The sequence below is a fragment of the Salvia miltiorrhiza genome, chromosome 7 (assembly GCF_028751815.1).
Source record: "Salvia miltiorrhiza cultivar Shanhuang (shh) chromosome 7, IMPLAD_Smil_shh, whole genome shotgun sequence".
Taxonomy (NCBI): Eukaryota; Viridiplantae; Streptophyta; class Magnoliopsida; order Lamiales; family Lamiaceae; genus Salvia; species Salvia miltiorrhiza.
The window spans coordinates 11,012,209-11,030,595 of NC_080393.1; the positions used below are offsets into that span (position 1 = coordinate 11,012,209).

Sequence of the window (18,387 nt, forward strand, 5' to 3'; positions counted from 1 at the left end):
CAACCCAACAAAGTCAAGTCACTGATCGAAGTCTATGTTGGGTTGCAATTTGATTGAAAACAGATAGTGAACTAAGTTTTTTTGCCAAACATTACAAGCATGATATGTTTTTTATTATTAAACTTCTGATTTAGACTACTGTTTTGGGAATGTATTTATCTTCTTTTGTAAATTAACATCATGCTTGTTGGAAACTTCTGATTTGATGAATGAATTCTATTTTGGTTATACTTTTGATTTAGTCTACTTATGCAACCTACTTAAATTACATGAATGCTGGTTTTTGAACAAGAGGTGCTCTGGCAATCAAATCTTGTAATTCATTTCAAACCAAAATGCTTACAAAAGTTCTGACAACAATAGCACTTAAACTAAGAACATTACAATATCATTGCCAGCCTACAACATAATCCTACATTGTTAATTTGATGATCAAAGTCACAAGGACTACAATGAGGACACGCATGAATAATAACTTCTTCCCACAAGCAATGTTCAATTCTTCCAATCCTTGCATCTTCTTCTCCATTTCAGAAAAGTTCACTTCAAGCTCTGTCAATCTTGTTAAGCAATTCGCAGCAAATTCCTCAAAATCTTTATTCGAAACTACATTCAATTGCTTCTGTGCCGTGTCCACCCAGAGAAAGAATTTGCACTAACAATGAATCAAAGTAACGAAAATTAGGTTTTACAAAATTTTCAAATTGAAACGGGGAAATCCATTTTTTCATGGGGAAATCGAATTGAAGGGGATTCTTACGTCTCCATACTGGCAGCAGTAGAATTTTCGACCGATATTTTTCCAAGTTCTTGAGGTCTCCACCTTCGCCGGTCTTTGGCACCGGCATGTAATAACGGCGTCCTCTGAACCAATTGACCACGACGAAGAGGCCGACATGATTATATCACACCACTTGAAGAGGAAGAATGAATCAAGGTTGCCGTTCTTGAAGATTGGGGGGATCGTTCAATTCAATCTGCCGTGAAATTGGAACTAGGTTTGAGGAAATTGGGGTTACATAATGAAAAGTATAAAACGATGTCGTTTTATTTTAAAAAAAATGACGTCGTTTCGTGTTTTGTCTGGCAAACGGCGAGGAGTGTGGCGGCGAGACACGTAGGCGCCACGTCAGATTTTAATTTGCCGGAAATGAAAAAAGTGTCAAAATTGAACAAGTTGTTAAATTGGTGTTTTAAAATGTAAAATCCTAACATTGCGTCAAATATGGATTTTCGGCAAAGTTTGTGTATTTTGGTGCAATTTTTCCTATATTTAACTGAAATGTCTTTTATTATATGTCATATTAATAACATGTTTGGTAAAATGTATTAAAGTATCTGTAAAATATATTCCCTCCGTTTCATTACTTTTGGGCATGAAAATTAAGAAATGTGTAGAAAGTAGATAAAGAAATGGAACATTTGTTACTCGAGCTCGAGTTCGACTCGTTTAAGGCTTGTGTACTAACTCGATTGAAGGCTCGGCTGAAGGTTCGTGAACAGGCTCGCGAACAATCGAATTCGAACGTGTTCGCGAGCACTGTCAGGCTCGAGCTCGGCTTGTTTATTATCGAATCGAGCTCCGAACGAGCTTTTTTCATGCCAAATCTCGAATAACTTGCGAGTAGCTCTGTTCATTTACAGCCCTAATTGAATCTCATCGATCACCGCAGATGAAATGTATTTGTTGTTTATTATTGATGCCTTGCAAACATGCATCGGAAAAGAAAAAAATAATTTAATTTGTTGTATAAGAAAATCAATTTAATATAAAGTTTGGTCTAAAAATGAAGTTTCAACAAAGCTGGAATGAAGGGGAAAAAATAAAAAGCTATACATTAAGCATCTAGCATGATAGTATCATGTGCTGTGCATGTTGGGTCCTATAAACTATGATTGTATTTGGAACACAATAAAATAACGTACTACTCTCATGCCAAAAAATAATAATTAATCATATATTATATTCTTCTTAAACACTTAAATACTAATTAGAAACGTGGTAGATCTACCTTTTCTAGTTTCAACATTGGCGAGCCACGACTTTATTCAACTAATCTTTAGTCACAGTTATAATCAAATATATAATGATCAAGAAAACCAAGTTATTCATCACCTCCCACAAATTCCCAATTCCATCACAACCATTTCCCAAAAAAAAAAAATGGCCCTAAGACAAAGACAATTGTCAATACCTGCATCTCCAAAGGCAGAAAACGACGTCGTTTCACTGATACAACCGAGCACCGTCCCGTCCCCGCAGACGGTGCTCACACGGGCCTTGCAGAGCTCGGCAAACCTGGCGAACCTCCTCCCGACGGGCACCATCTTCGCCTTCCAACTCCTGACGCCGATCGTCACCAATGGCGGCTCATGTGAGACAACAACATTGCCGGCGGCCCTCCTGGCGGCCCTCGGCTTCTCGTGCCTCTTGGCCTCCTTCACCGACAGCCTTAAGTGCTCAAACGGCGACGTTCACTACGGGTTTGTGACGAGGAGGGGGCTGTGGCTGCTGGACAGCCCCGACGCGGCGGTGCTGCCGGACCTGAGCAAGTTCCGGCTGAGGGGAATGGATGTGGTGCATGCTCTGCTGTCGCTGGTGGTGTTCGCGGCGGTGGCGTTGAGGGATAAGAATGTGGTGGGCTGCTTCTATCCGATGCCGCGGAATGAGGTGCAGAAGCTTCTAGATGTTGCTCCGGTGGCGGTTGGGTTCCTTTGTAGTTTGTTGTTTGTGGTTTTTCCGACCAAGAGGCATGGCATTGGTTATCCGGTCACCAGGGATTCGTGATTTGATTTTGTTAGGTTGATTGTTTGTGCGTTCTATCATATATCACTTCAAACAAATAGAGAAAAAAAATATCTTTAAATCCAGTCGTCATAAGCGTTTTTTGCAGTAGTGTTTATTTTATTTTCATTTTTAGATAAAATATACAGCATTTATTAATTCCAAGCATTTAAATACGAATGTTGTATATGTATATCAAGGAAATATTGTTTACTATAGTATCAGAAGACAACATATACGTACGACAAATAGTACTATAATTTTATTTTTTTAATTGTTGGAGTTTTCCAATAAAGAAAACACCCTTCAAAAAATGACGTATACAATCATTTTTAATGTGTCTTTTTAAGTTACTTGTTTAATAAATTTTTATTAGTATTGAGTTTAAGTTTTGTATGGAAATCTTATTAAATACCGATCATAATTTCATGAATCATATGCCCACTTTTAATTAGGCCTTTTGGATGATAAGAATAACGACAATAGTCAATAGTAGTGGTAGTCACAATCATTAATACTCCCCATATATATATCCTTATCCCTTTCAAGCTTAAGTATTTGAATAGTTTTCAAATTTTCTTAAGTTGAAAACACAAGCCGCCTCAACCCTTAATTTATCATCTTGATTAAAAAGAATGTGTCAAGTTTTCTCTCTAATTAGGAAGAGAATGTTATTTTTTATAAGATGCCAAGCATCTGCCATCGTATGCAGCGCTGGACCTTCTACACACTATTGGATCAAATCGAAATAACGTAATATCATCACAAAAAAGAGTTGACTTTAAACCTATATTCACAATTTCACATAAATAATAGGGCAAATAGCGTTAAAATACCCAAAGTTTCGCCGAATTCGCGAATTTCCCCTGACCTTCAAAACATGGTATTAAAATTCTTGAAGTTAATGCCGAGACGTGGTTTTCCCCTGTTTTTGATCGGTGTCAAAACTTATGATGACATGGCAGCCGGGAATCCACGTAGGATTAAAATTCCGGCTGCTCAAACGACATAGTTTAGCCTATCACCCTAAAACGACGTAGTTTTATATTGAATTGAAGGATTTAAAGTAAATCAAGTACTAATTTCTTCTTCATTCCAATTTTAGGGTTCATGAGTTAATACCTCTTCCTCAAATTCAATGTCTTCGTCATCTACAAGCCGTCTGAACTCGAGCCACGACGGTCGAGTAATTTGTGGCCACGGACTCCCAGCTACAATGCATGTATCGCACACTGAGAAGAATCCCGAGCGGCGATTTGTTACATGCCCTCATACGCCGGTAAGTTTTAATGCTTGAATTGTGGTTTTTGGTGCGCTGGAAATGGTGGAATGATTCACTTAGATTGTTCATCATGTAGTCGTGTGGGTTGTGGAATTGGATTGATCCCGAGCTGTCTCCATACTACAAGCACGCATTCAATACCTTGAAGCATCATAGGAGTTCTCAATTTGCAGAAACAGAGCATGATGGTGGAGAAGATGATATTGAGATGAAGTCAATGATAAGAGAAGTTCAAGTAGAACTCAATCAACTGACATTGAAGATAAAGAATATGTATAGATTGGTTGTTGTGTTTATGGTTTGCCTTGTTGTGTGCATTGCTTTGAAATGAAAGTTAATTGTAAGGAATTAGTTCTTCCTGTTTTAGACAACTATGTATCCTTATTGGCTTAATGAAATGGAACTTTTCTTCACCAATTTCAGAGTATATATTGATTCATATGTATGCAATAAGCGAGTTTAAAAACCATCACTGATAACTAACATAAATATGCAAGAAACCATTCCAAACTCCCAACAAATCATCATTGATTCATATGTCTTTGCAAACTGACAACTAGCTATTCCAAACTAGCAAGAAATTCTGTGATTCATATGTCTTTACAAACTAGCAACAAACAAGCCATTCATCATTCCAAACTGATCCAAGAGTTCAAGTTGAAGCCAAAAACAAAAATTCTAAACACTATAGCCTTCTAGCTAGCTTCCCATGTTGCCTGGCCCAGCATTGCTTTCTTGGGTTTGAGGTAGTTGTGTAGATGAATTTCCCTTGCTTGTAGAAGCTCCAGCCCTCTTCACATGAGTCACTCCACTTTGTTGTGGTGACTGCATGAAGTCCTGAAATGCAGCCACATCTTCCTGTTTCATGTCCTCAATTGCTTGTTTGTAGTCCTCCAAATAAGTTGCTCTCACTGCCCTCCAGAAAATGTTCTTGAGCACAGAGCCTTTGTGATCTTTTTTCCAGTTCATGTACACATGCCGAGCACAATTTCTATGCTCGGCATATGGTACAAGAAGGTTTACAGCTGCTTCAAGTCCCTACATTTGAAACCGCAGTATAAGAATAAATCAATTTAATCATAGAGCTCAATATAAGATAAAACATAGATATTTCACCTTTTGTTGGTCTGATATAAAGGTCCAGCCATCACCACTTCCAATTTGAAAATCTTCAACTAAACACTTCATGAACCATGTCCAACACTGCTCGTTTTCAATCTCAACTGCTGCCCAGGCTATGGGATACATTTGATTGTTCCCATCTTTGCCTATAGCACAGAGAAGTATCCCTCCTAAGTATGTCTTCAAATGACACCCATCTAGCCCAACCACAGGCCTACAACCTGCCTTAAAACCCTTCCTGAGGGAGCTATAGCCCATGTACAACCCCTTGAATACATGGTCCTCCCCCAAGAGCAATTCAAATCTACCCTCTGGGTCAACCCTCCTGTTTTCAGCCAAATATCTCCTAATGAGCCCATAGTGCTCATCCACAGTCCCTCTAATGAGCTCAAGAGCCTTCTGCCTAGCTCTGTACAACCTATCCTTGTGCACTTTTGTTGAAAATCTCAGCCATATGTCCTCCCTCAATTCAGGCATAGAAAGATGAGGTCTAACCCTAAAGACATTGAGGTACCTCTTTGCTATCCAATTACTACTCATCAACTTATTGTTCATGGCCTTTCCACATCTATGCTTACCCCCTACGGTTTTGATCTTGAATGCACCATCTCCACTTACCCTGCTAGCATAAATCCTCCATGGACAACTAGACTTACAGAATGCCTCACACTTATCATTTGAAACTCTTTTAAAGTGAACACATTTGTGATTCTCTATTGCCCAAATTTGGATTGCAGCTTTGCATTCCCAACCATCTTGAAATTTTAGTCCTAGACACAGATCCAACTCCTTATGGTTGCATTTAGGGTCGTACACTGGTTTCTCCCTTCTTACCCTAACCACATCATCCTCTTCACTAGGGTCAGAAGAATCAACATCACCCTCACTATTAGCATAATCAGATTCTACATCAACCTGCCCTCCTAAGTCTTGTTCTGTTAAGACATCCTCATCGATCAACTCGAAGATATTGGCCCTATTTGCAACCTTTGCTAACTTTCTCCTAGAATGTAGATACTCTTCATCATCTGAAACTAATTCATCATCTGCTAAACCATCTAATTCTTCTTCCTCATCATCAGAACCCTGCCCTGAAGGTGTGTAATCACTATCTACACTCTCATCATCACCATCAGAACCCTCTACTCCCCCATGCCCTTGTACTCCCTCCTGCCCTTCTACTCCCTCATGCCCTTGCCCTTGAACTCCTTCATGCCCTTCTACTCCATCATGTTGTCCCTCTTGCCCTTCTATTCCCCCCTGCTCCTCTATACCCCCCTGCTCTTCTATGTCATCTCCTAAATCGACAGCATCATCATAATCTATCGTCTCACCACCCTCAAGATAGACTGTTAATACTCTTTGTTTACTTTCTAAAGTACCCAAAAGTTCCATCACTTGCCTATCTGAATTAATAGTCTTATAAGTACTAGTTCCACTTAGTCTCCACCAAATGTCTTTCCATTTTGTGTAGCCTATTTGTTCTATGATTTCAGTTAAATCGAAATAGCCAAACAAGTCGGGATCAAGTCGAGACTTAATCTCTATCATACCACCAACGTAATGATCTTCCCCATGAACTGGTTCAAACCCTCCCCCGTGACGCACAAACAAAGTAAACATATCACTGAAACAAGCAAAACAATAAACCATATTTCAGAAAGGGCAATCGGCAACATACATTACAAGAAAAATCTCAAACAACAACTACATGCAATACAATAGTCTCCCTCATCAACAGTAACAAAAATCTACCACCAAAAAGCTGTGTTTCAGTAACAACTTACGGATTAGACATCGCTGGTGATGAAGAACACACTCGAACACTTGAAAACGGTACGAAGACACCTTCTTCTTCCTCGGACGGCGATGAACTCGATCACAGAATTGCTTGCGACTGTTGGTATTTTCACTTCTCAAGTTTTTACCTTTTAATCCTAATTACAGCCATGTTTTTTATTTATTGGTTAAACGACGACGTATGGCTCCAGTGGCTCTTGTTTTATGACTCAGCATTAGTCATTCCACGTATGTGCCACGTCGAAACCATTAGTGGCCGGAAAACGTAATTAGGGGAAAATTAAGCATCGGAACCACGATCAAGAATTTTAATACCATGTTTTGAAGGTCAGGGGAAATTCGCGAATTCGGCGAAACTTTGGGTATTTTAACGCTATTTGCCCTAAATAATATAATCTCGAAAACGTGGCAGCTATACAATTCAAAACTGGCAAGCAAAGACTTGTTCAACTAACTCGTTTAATCAAGTCACCGTGAAGCAGCAAGGAACCTCCCAAATCAAATAACAATAACATATATATATATATATATATATATATATATATATATATATATATATATATATATATATATATCACCCAACCCAACATCAAGTTAATTCTCAAACAAACTTGAACATTTGACAAAAAATGTCTCTTAGACAAAGATCATCGGCATCAATCCCCAATGAACCTCCCACCAACTCGTCTCAAAACGACGTCGTTTCGGTTACCCCGCCGCCCCAGAGCGCGCTCGCCCAAGCCCTACGAGGCTCGGCGAACCTCGCCAACCTCCTCCCGACCGGCACCCTTTTGGCCTTCCAGCTCCTAACCCCAATCTTCACCAACGGCGGCGCGTGCGACGCCGCCACGCGGCCCATGACCTTCGCCCTCCTCCTCGTCCTGGCCCTCTCCTGCTTCCTCGCCTCCTTCACCGACAGCCTGAGGTGCGCCAACGGCGAAGTCCACTACGGGTTCGCGACGCGGGAGGGGCTGTGGCTGTTCGACAGCCCCGACGCGGCGGCGCTGCCCGACCTCCGGAAGTTCCGGTTGAACGCGATGGACGTGGTGCATGCGTTTGTGTCGGTGATGGTGTTCGTGGCGGTGGCGCTGAGGGATAAGAATGCCGTCGGGTGTTTCTACCCGAGGCCGGCGCGTGAGGTGCAGGAAGTGTTGGATATCGCTCCTATTGGGATTGGCCTCATTTCTAGTTTGTTGTTCGTGGTTTTTCCTAGTAGAAGGAATGGGATTGGTTACCCCGTTACAAGGGATCCCATGAATTAATCACACTATCTATCAAAATTTCAACTTTGAATGCCAATCATTCATCATGGGTTTGCTTGTAATTAGATGATGTAATTTGATTGATTATTTGTTAGGTTAGATAGCAATGACATGATAGCATAATGTGATTTATTACGTGTTTCTTGTTATTGGGACTATTGGCCGTGTCGTGTGCGTATTTGACTAAAGGGTAATTTTACTCGCTATATTACTAGTTATAGTCATTTATTTAAAATATTAATATAATTACCGTTTCACCCTTGTAAGTTGTAACCTCATTTTAAAATTTTAATATAATAAAAGTTAAAAAAATATAGCCCCTATTCACATATCTAAATTTAAAGGAGGTTAATAATTCAGTGAAGAACGGGCATCAACGTGGATTAGCATAAGGTTATAGAAGATGGAGATGAATTTCTGGAAGTTATGAAAAGATCAAAAAATATGCTCCTAAAATATCAATGAGGCTACAAACAATAAGGTCCAGGGTTCAAACCCACCGCTCCCCCTTCCCCCAAAGTGTCAAAAAAAATACTATCAATGAAGCTATATTATTATTATTTGAATTTTACTCCCTTCGTCCAACGAAGTTTGAACAATATTCATTTTTGAGTTGTCCCGTAAAATTGAGCACTTTTCTTATATAGTAAAAAAATTTCCCTTTATTCACTTTTTCATTTTTTCACCTAACACACTTAATATACAAAATACTAACTCCTTAAAGTTCGTGTCAAAAAAATTGTTGAAGCTTCGCGGGACAGAGGGAGTGTTTATTAAGAATTTGATAGGAGGATATAGGGACAAAATGGGAAGCAAATCAATATTTTTATTAATTTTGTAAATGAAAGACTATAATAATGAGTAAAATAGAGGGTGTGTACAAAAACCAACTTCTTGATATTTGTATCTTTTCAGCCCAGAACCTGCCGGATCTTCCAGGAAATTGGATCAGGCCTGACTGGATCTGAATCATCTCTCTAAAATTCGAAGCTGGACCGTGGTTTTTAGATCCAGTTCGGCCCACAACCGAAGCTGGAGTATATTTTAAATTTTATTTTTAATTATGGTTATAATCAGCGGTGGTCCTCTTTTCTGTGTGACCACATATACGGAGATGATTATTTTGATTTTTTGATTATGACTTAAACACGAACCACAATATTTGAAGATTGATCTTTATTATATACATATTTTATGTTTAAAGGCTGGCCCATTTCGCGTTTTAGTTACCTAATATGGCCCTATTAGACTTTTCTGAACTTCAAGCTAAAGTGTGAGCTTGCATATATTAACTAATTATACAAATAACCCTTTTTGGTGGTCAAATCGTTTGAGGGGGACGAGTCATAGACATAGTAATGGTGGATTACTCTGTCATGAAAAGGAAAAGAAATTAAAACAAAAATTGCGTATGTCTACAGCTTGATTAGGTAGGCTTTGAATTTCACATGGATAGATTAATATTTAATTAGTAGAGCTGACTGCTCGTGTCAAAGCATGCTGATGCAGTGTTCAATCCAAGAAATTAAAATAAGGATCCCATAAAAAGTAGAGATTGTTTTAGTGGGAGCAAACTCAGCCTATGAGAATCTTGGTTCTCTCACATAAAAGTATTTGAAACTTTGTTTTCTTTCTCCTCCCCCATTATTACAAATCTTGTACCTTCTCTCAAGATTCAATTTTTTTTTTCCATCTTTCTGCCTTTTTCCTGTTACTTTTTCTCATGAAAAGGCCTCTACTAGAAAATATACCCACCCCCTTTTTATATTTTCCATCATATCCACCTCAGATTTCAAACTCCCTTATAAAACTGTGGAGAGGGGTTTTTGCACAGCTGAAATGGGTGTTTCTTGGCTGCTCAGACAGCAGCTTACAGGGCTAACTGCCAAGAAGTCTGGTGGTAAGAATCTGACAAAATGTTGTTTGACTAGGTGCAGTTGTGTGCCTATTATGCTACTGTTTTTGTGCTCTGTTTTTTGTGGAGTGTTTTGTGATGATTCTACCATGGCCTCTGTGCCTATTGGTTTTGAGGTTAATGCTTTTGATAGGGATAAGGTTTGGGTGTCTGAAAATGGGGTTTTTGCATTTGGTTTCTTGGAGGTAGATGGTGATGGCGGGGATGAATATATGGTTGGAATTATGTATAATCTTGGTGATAAAGCTGCAAATTTACCTGTTTGGACTGTTGGTAGTGGAATTAGGGTTCCTGTGAATTCCACATTTAGGTTTGCTATGGATGGGAGGCTGGTTTTGATCAATAATTACAGTAGAACCACTCTGTGGAGTAGCAATACCTCCAATTTAGGTGTGCAAAAAGCTAATCTTTTGGACAGTGGGAACCTAGTACTCTTGAGTAGCAAAGATGAGGTTGTCTGGGATAGCTTTGGTAGCCCCACGAACACGCTGCTCCCGGGCCAATCGATTCATTTCCCTCAAAACCTTAGAGCCCTACCAACAAGATTGATAGCTAGTTACTACAATTTGGTGATTAGGCAGGATGGAGAGCTTGCACTTGTGTGGGAGTACAATGTGACCTATTGGAAGAGCCCCGTTGGCTCTAAAGAAGCTAGGTTCGACTCTAATGGCGTCCTAGGGTTGTATGATGGTAGTGGCAAGGTTGTCTGGTCTGTTTCCCCTGAGGATCTTGGTGATCCCTCCACGAGGTTCAGACACCTTAGGATCGACAGAGATGGGAACTTGAGGATTTACTCGTGGGATGGTGATAGCCGTGGATGGAGAGCAGTTTGGCAAGCAGTTAAGGATCAGTGCTCCGTGTTTGGCTCGTGTGGCTCTTATAGTGTTTGTGGGTATAACTCCTCAGCGCCCATGTGCGATTGTTTGTTCTCCGATTCCTTAGAGTCTGGCGTTGGTGGAAGTCCCGCGTTGGTCTCGGGTGGTGTAGGGTGCAAGAAAATGACTGACTTGGGAAATTGCAGGATGAATACTAGCATTTTGGTCTTGAAACAGACGGTGCTTTACGGCCTCTATCCATCGCACGATCTTGAGATGCCGTTGAGTGAGGCAGCGTGCAGGGAGTACTGCGTGAACGACTCCACTTGCATTGCTGCAACCTCAATGAATGATGGCTCGGGCCAGTGCACCATAAAACAGACTACATTTATCAGTGGATACAAGACTCCTGACATCCATGCTGTGTCTTTCTTGAAAGTGTGCTCGGTTCCGTTAGCTGTTCCAACCGATCAAGGCTCCAGACGGCATGGGAGCACTGAGCCGGGCAGCCCACCTGCAGGGAGAGGGAGCGGCAGGTGGCTGGTAGGGGCTATAGCAGTGGTGGTTCTGCTCACAGTTCTGGTGATACTGAGCTTTCAAGTCCTAGTTTTCGGGCTTCTCTACCGTAGGAGAAGGATCAAGGTTCGGACAAGGATTCCCTTCGGCAAAGATGCTCAGATGAATCCACATTACAGCGTGCTCATCCGATTATCGTTTGAGGAGATCAAGGAGTTAACAAACAACTTTGCTAACCAGATTGGGACCTCAGTTTTCAGAGGTGTGCTCCCAAACAAGACACCTATAGTTGCCAAGATCTTGAAAGATGTCATTGTCTCGGAGAAGGAGTTTCGCGTGAAGGTCACCACGTTGAGTGGCACGCACCACCGGAATCTCGTGTCTGTGAAAGGGTTCTGCTTCGAAGCAGGAAACAAGTGCCTGATCTATGAGTACGTCCCCAATGGCTCGTTGGAGAAGTGGCTGTTCGGGTCCAAGGAGGACCAGAAGCAGCGCGTTTGGCACCAGAGGAAACGCGACATTGCCCTAGGGGTGGCGAGGGGGCTCGCTTACCTGCACTCTGAGTGTCAGAAATGCATAGCTCACGGCAATCTGAAGCTTGAAAATGTGCTGCTAGATGAGAACATGAACCCTAAGCTAACGGATTTCGGGCTGGAGGAGTTCCTCGTGCCTCCCTCCTCGTCTCCCGAGTCCCCATCAGAGCGCGACATATACATGCTTGGGGAGATGCTGCTGCAGATTGTCACGTGCAGGAGAGACGTTGGTGGAGAGAACGTTGATGGGATAGTCGAGCAGCTGGAGCAAGACGACGACTTGGAGAGGATTGCAAGAATCTCATTTTGGTGCATGCAGGATCAGCCGTTTCTGAGGCCCTCCATTGGGGAGGTAGTGAAGGTGCTCGAGGGGACACTCTCGGTCGACCGGCCCCCGTCCCGTTCAGGCCCTCGCCACCACCACCACCGGCGAGGTGTGGAGGAGGAGATAGAGGCCGAATGCTAGTGCGAATAGGGTCACATTTCTAACTCCAGCTCCTAACCTCATTTTTGTTCAAAGGGAATGGTGCTTTTTCCACTTTTTCCAGATTAAATGTGTCTGGTTTTCTTGTAAACAAACCTCTAATATCAGCTGCAGGAATTCGCCTTTCTTTTTCTTCAGAATTTGATTGATTGCTGTTTATTTATGGATAAATACTTGACATAAAACCTTATTGACTCGAGGAATAAAAAAAATTAGTCAAAATAATGTTTTACTTTATCTTATGAAGAATGGGAATAGGCTTAACTAGAAATGCAATGAGATTTATTTTCGTTCTTGAAACTAATTCAGCGAATAATCACATTCAAATTTTATGTATTTTGTCATGTTTTCTATTTTCACAAAAGAATATAATATTACTAAAAATGTACTATTTTTTTTCTTTGATATAAAAACTTTAAACTGCCACAAGAAATGAAAAAAATTCAATATAAGTAGGTAGTGGATGTGACTTATCCTCTTAGAAAAAGGAGAAAAATAAAAACAAATTAGATTGCTAGAACAAGCAAAATGGTGTATGTGAGTAAAGAATGCGACTTGTGGGAAAATATTGAAATTATTCTACGCGAGTGTAACTAACAGCATGGCTAGAAGTAGATAACTAATATGCTACAAGGGAGATTTTTGGTGGGGTTTCAATAGTCTATGGAATGACTTAGATATTGCATTCTTGCACCGTTATTGCTGCCTTTCACATTGTTTTTCTGTTTTGAAGATGGCATTTAGATGATGTTTTCTGATAATGATATTGTATCTTGGTCTGATTAACATTTGTTGTGATAAAAGGTTTTATATTTTGCAGGAATTGTGGAAAGAATCCAAGGGCCACGCATAAAACTAATCTTTTTGCAGAATCAAAAGTAATTCTTGTGTTGGGCACTTATGGGCTTGTGAATGCCTCTACGAGTAATTGCCAATTCCTCTCTACTCCCTACAATTATCGTATAATTATTTGCAACCTCTTGGTATGATATCCATGATGAGGTTTGGCGACCGTGCCTATATATACCGTTAAAGATATTACAGACGACACATATATTATGACCAACTTTTCTTTAATCTCCAATGTTGATGTAAGTTTAATTTACTTATGTGTTAATATATGATTTAAAATAATTATGAACAATAAAACATCGAATAAACTTCATTAAATTAATGTATAAATTGGACAATCATAAGTAAATTCATGAATTGATTTCTATGGTGTGGATCGTTGAACTAACGACCAATATTAAGAGAAAAATTTGTACGTTTCTAAATTTATATGTATAATGTTCACCGATGCATCTCCTTGGATAACACTTTGAATATCAATTTGTAGGAGAAAAGTGAGATAATAGGAGGAACGTGCATGTTCCAATTCATCAAATAGTCAAATCACTTCTCAAAAACGAAGTCATAATGATGATCTTTTGGAGACTGATCAACATAGTGATGATCTACAATTATCATCAACAAAGACTATGAAGAAGTGGGATCTCATTTAAAATCAACTATTTTTATTCATGTTATTTAAATTGAAATTTTCGAGGTACTTTAATAATTTATTTAAGCTTTGTAATTGAAATAATTATTGATGGAGTATTATTTAATTCATTGTTTATTTCTTTCAGCGATTGGTTGCAGGCTTGCAGCTACAAACATTCACTTCAATTTCAAATAAGTATTGCAATTTTTCTTTTAAAAATTTATGAATCAATATATATTTTTATAATATATCAAATTTAAGCCAATTTCAAATTAATTTACAATTTTTTATATAGTAATAAATTTTCGTCGAATTTCGACGGACCACGTACTAATTTTTGTTTAAAGGAAATGGTGTTTTGTTTTACTTAGGGACTAATTTTTGTTTAAAGGAAATGGTGTTTTGTTTTACTTAGGGACTTCTTCCACTTCTCCCAGATTATATATGTCTGGTTTTCTTGTAAACAAACCTCTAATATCAGCTGCAGGAATTCGCCTTCTTTTTCTTCATAATTTGATTGATTATTTATTTATGGATATTACATAAAACCTTATTTTCTCAAGGAATAAAAAAAAAGAATATGGTACCGGATGGCCATATTGGAGATACAAACTTAAATTTTGGCCCCTAATATTCAAACAATAAAATCTGGCCATTAATTAGGCGGTATGTCTAATATGCCCTTTTTACCCGTCGAACCAATCTGATCCAACCCAATCTCTTTTGCTGCTCTCTCTATCTTTCGCTGTCGTCGATGAAGAGAGCCAATTCTACCTCTCTCTCGCTCTGACTCCAATTTCGTAGCCATGCCGTACGCGTGATTCTTCCCCGTCGACGAAGAGAAGCGATTCTCGTCTCATCTCTCTCTCGCCGCTTTCGACGAATCTCTTTCATTTGCTTCATCTTCTTCACATCACGATTTCTTCATTATATTGTTGTTGTTTCTATATTTGTGCTGCACGTATGACACTCATAAGTGCCAAAAGGACCATTTTAAACACTTCCTCGTAGGGTTTAGATGTTCCATTTAAGATTTTTTGTTTGTTTGTTTGTTTGTTTGTTTCATGTGCTTCATCTTTTTCACATCATGATTTCTTGATTCTATTGCTGTTGTTTCTGTATTTGTGTTGCACGTATGACACTAATAGTGTCATAAGTATCATTAGTGCCATAATTGCTAAAAAGACCATTTTACTTAATTTTATTTTGACTTTGCCCGATCAAAAAAAAAAAAAAAAACTTAATTTTATTTTGAATTTTCGTTGGCACTAATATCTTGGCACTTATGGCACTAATAGTGCCATAAGTGCCCGATCCGGCATGCCAAGAGGACCATTTTACTTGATTTTATTTTGAATTTTCGTTGGCACTTATGGCACTAGCTAGCATGTTGGCACTTATGGCACTAATAGTGCCATAAGTGCCTGACCCAGCATGTGACCCGCGTGCCTAATCCTACCCGGTCTGTCTAATTAAGGATAAAAACGTCCGAAATCGTTAAAAAATGCCAAATTTTACGTTTTTTCAACGAGTGATCATAAATTGTGTTTTATGCTTCATTTTGGCTACTTCAAAATTTCGCTCAAATTTTTTTTGTCAAAACAATGTTTTACTTTAGTTAGAAATATAATGAGATTTATTTCGTTCTTTAAACTATTTCAGCGAATAATCACATTCAAATTTTCTGTAATTTGTCACGTTTTCTATTTTGTTAAAAGAATAATATTTTTACTAAAAATGTATTTTTTTTTTCCGGATATAATAGCTTTAAGTTGCTACAAGAAATGAAAGGGTTTTGTATAAGTAGGTAGCGTGGATGTGACTTCTCTTATAAAAACGAGAAAGAAAAACAAATTAGATTGCTAGAACAAGTAAAAATGTAAAATGGTCTATGTGAGTAATAAATTAAGAATAAGACTTGTGGGAAAATATAGAAATTATTATACGCGATATCTTAACTAACACTATGGCTAGAATTATGCAAGTAGATAACTAATTAATATGCAAGAAAAATGGTTCAAACTCATTTATCGAGATGTGTCAATGTCAAATTTTAGATTGATAATACATAGGACTATAGGAGGTGCTTGGTTTATTAAAATGAGAAAGAACGGAATGCATATTCCCACCTCTTTTCTGATTCTTTTGATTGATAATTTATTTTGGTTAAGAATCATCATTTCATAAGAATATCGATTTCTACGAAAATGGGATTATGCTATCCTTCCAGAATACATAGTATTACCCATTCCTGATCTCCTTAATTTTATTTATTATATTGTCTGAGGAAACGATCCTTATATATTTATTATTTAACGAATTTCACTATCTATTATAAATGCTCTAGAAAACCTAACGTGAAATTACGCGGTAAATTTGTTGTCGTTCTACATCGATTCATCTCTTCATCGCAATTTCTATCTCTTCGTCAGATTCAACTAGGATATGTATCGATATGTTTGTTCCTATAAGTATTTGAAATCGACGCACTAATTTTATCTTCTATGGGAAGTTTACTTTTTAAATTATTTGATTGATTAGTTTTGAATTTTGATAGATAAAGATAGTAAAATTAATGTCTTGTTTGTTTTGATAATTTAAAACTTTGGAATATCCCAAGACCCTTGATTACTTCTATCATTTAAGTTTTTTTTACTTGATTCGTATCCCATTGAAAAGGTGGAATTAAAGAAATCCTACTCTTAAAGATAAAAATACTCAATCATAAAAGTAAATGCCCTCTTAATTTGCATGCAAATTGATATACTCGTGAGAGAATTAAAGAATGAAAATATATATATATATATATATATATATATATATATATATATATAAAATTTTCTCTTTAATGTATTTTAGTTTATTAATAAAAATTAATGTTCGTTTTAAGAAAATACAGACGAGCACGTCAAAACGATATAGGCAATAAATTGACATTATATATTTCCCTGTATAATTAAATTCCATGATAATATCATACATCAAGAATTTATTTTTTCATGACATGATAATAAATTGAGTCTAGAAATTTTAATGAGAATTAGAAAAAATGAATGATGCTGTAAATATATATAATATATTTTCATAGTATAAATGATGACCTAATCATAATACTCAATCACTCATCTTATACGTATCATTATAAATAAAGACTTGTGATCCTCATAATTAGACACTCCTGGCGATTTATTTTCTCTACAACATTTTCTCTTTTTTTCACTTCTCTCTATTTTTACAACAGATGCTATTTTTAGGTTCGTTATTTAATTCATGAGCCAAAATGAGTACTATTTTGTGGGCCTAGATGTATTATAGACAGTGACCCAATAATACTTGTTCCATCTCAATTCAAGAGACCATAAATTTTGAGATTGGATGTTGAAAAACAAATCGTTTATAATAAAACAGAAGAGAGAAATTAATTTTTTAAATGATATACTATTTGTTAAAAAAGTATGAGTGGTAAAAATGCAGATATTCCTTTTTAAATGAAAAAAATATAATTATGTGTGGACCACAATAATATTGATATAAATACTGAGTTATGTGATGTTATTGTGTCTTAACTTTTTATTTTAAAAGTGACTTATTAATCATTTGAAAAGAAAAATAAAACTTATTAAAATAAAACGTCAAAATAAGAAATGTTACCTATTAAATTAGCATGAATGGAGTAATATTGTTTCACACTTTCTTTGATACACAATGCCTTCATAAATTAAAGAAGAAAAAATAACGTAAAATATCAAACAATATCTGCTGGAAGAAAAGCCATAATCTCGTTTCCTACTGCAGAAAACACTCACATTATTTGCTAGTTTTGCATGCGATGGTCATTTTTTTAAAATTAATAGGTTCGTTCGTGCGATATACGATTAACATTGAAATTAAATGAGATGTTTGAATAAATAAATATAAATGTTAAATAGAATAAAAATATAAACAAATGCAAAATATATATATTTTAAAAAAATCACATCAATTACTCAATAAAATTTCAATTTGAAAACGTAAATTTTCAACTTTATATAAAATATAATGATAATTATAGTTATTAAATAATTTTAAATTATTTGATAATAAAAATTAGCATTAAACATTATAATTACAGAGTAGTATGCGTTATAATAAATAAATAAATATAAATATACATAAAAAGTTGTAAAATTGAATTGAAGAGAGAGAAAATAAAATATTCAATTTTAAATTTTTTATATTTTATACGTTTTAAATTTATTTTTGATAATTTTATATAATATTAAAGATATTGCCATGAACTTAAATTTAAGATAAATATTTAAATATTTTTTGATGAATTAAAGAGAGAGAAAATTGATAGGAGAAAGTAAGAGAAAAAATTAGTATTCAGAGAAGTCAGACAAAAAGA

General features: G+C 37.1%; 3 protein-coding genes across 3 annotated transcripts; all 3 read left to right on the forward strand.

Moving 5' to 3' along the window:
• Positions 1–2,043: 2,043 nt before the first annotated feature.
• On the forward strand, positions 2,044–3,003 carry LOC130992676 (protein DMP3-like). Its single transcript, XM_057917426.1, has one exon. It carries the CDS (start codon positions 2,165–2,167, stop codon positions 2,786–2,788), a length of 624 nt encoding a protein of 207 aa, XP_057773409.1. The 5' UTR covers positions 2,044–2,164; the 3' UTR covers positions 2,789–3,003.
• Positions 3,004–7,547: 4,544 nt separating this feature from the next.
• LOC130992675 (protein DMP3-like) lies at positions 7,548–8,409 on the forward strand. Its single transcript, XM_057917425.1, has one exon. It carries the CDS (start codon positions 7,619–7,621, stop codon positions 8,249–8,251), a length of 633 nt encoding a protein of 210 aa, XP_057773408.1. The 5' UTR covers positions 7,548–7,618; the 3' UTR covers positions 8,252–8,409.
• Positions 8,410–9,572: 1,163 nt separating this feature from the next.
• LOC130992555 (G-type lectin S-receptor-like serine/threonine-protein kinase SD3-1) lies at positions 9,573–12,651 on the forward strand. The gene has a single exon (XM_057917231.1). The coding sequence runs from the start codon at positions 10,091–10,093 to the stop codon at positions 12,494–12,496; it is 2,406 nt and encodes an 801-aa protein (XP_057773214.1). The 5' UTR covers positions 9,573–10,090; the 3' UTR covers positions 12,497–12,651.
• The last annotated feature ends 5,736 nt before the right edge of the window (positions 12,652–18,387 follow it).

Bases quoted from the DNA above. Each gene is read 5' to 3' on its own strand.
- LOC130992676 (XM_057917426.1), top strand. From the start codon at position 2,165: ATGGCCCTAAGACAAAGACAATTGTCAATACCTGCATCTCCAAAGGCA.
- LOC130992675 (XM_057917425.1), top strand. From the start codon at position 7,619: ATGTCTCTTAGACAAAGATCATCGGCATCAATCCCCAATGAACCTCCC.
- LOC130992555 (XM_057917231.1), top strand. From the start codon at position 10,091: ATGGGTGTTTCTTGGCTGCTCAGACAGCAGCTTACAGGGCTAACTGCC.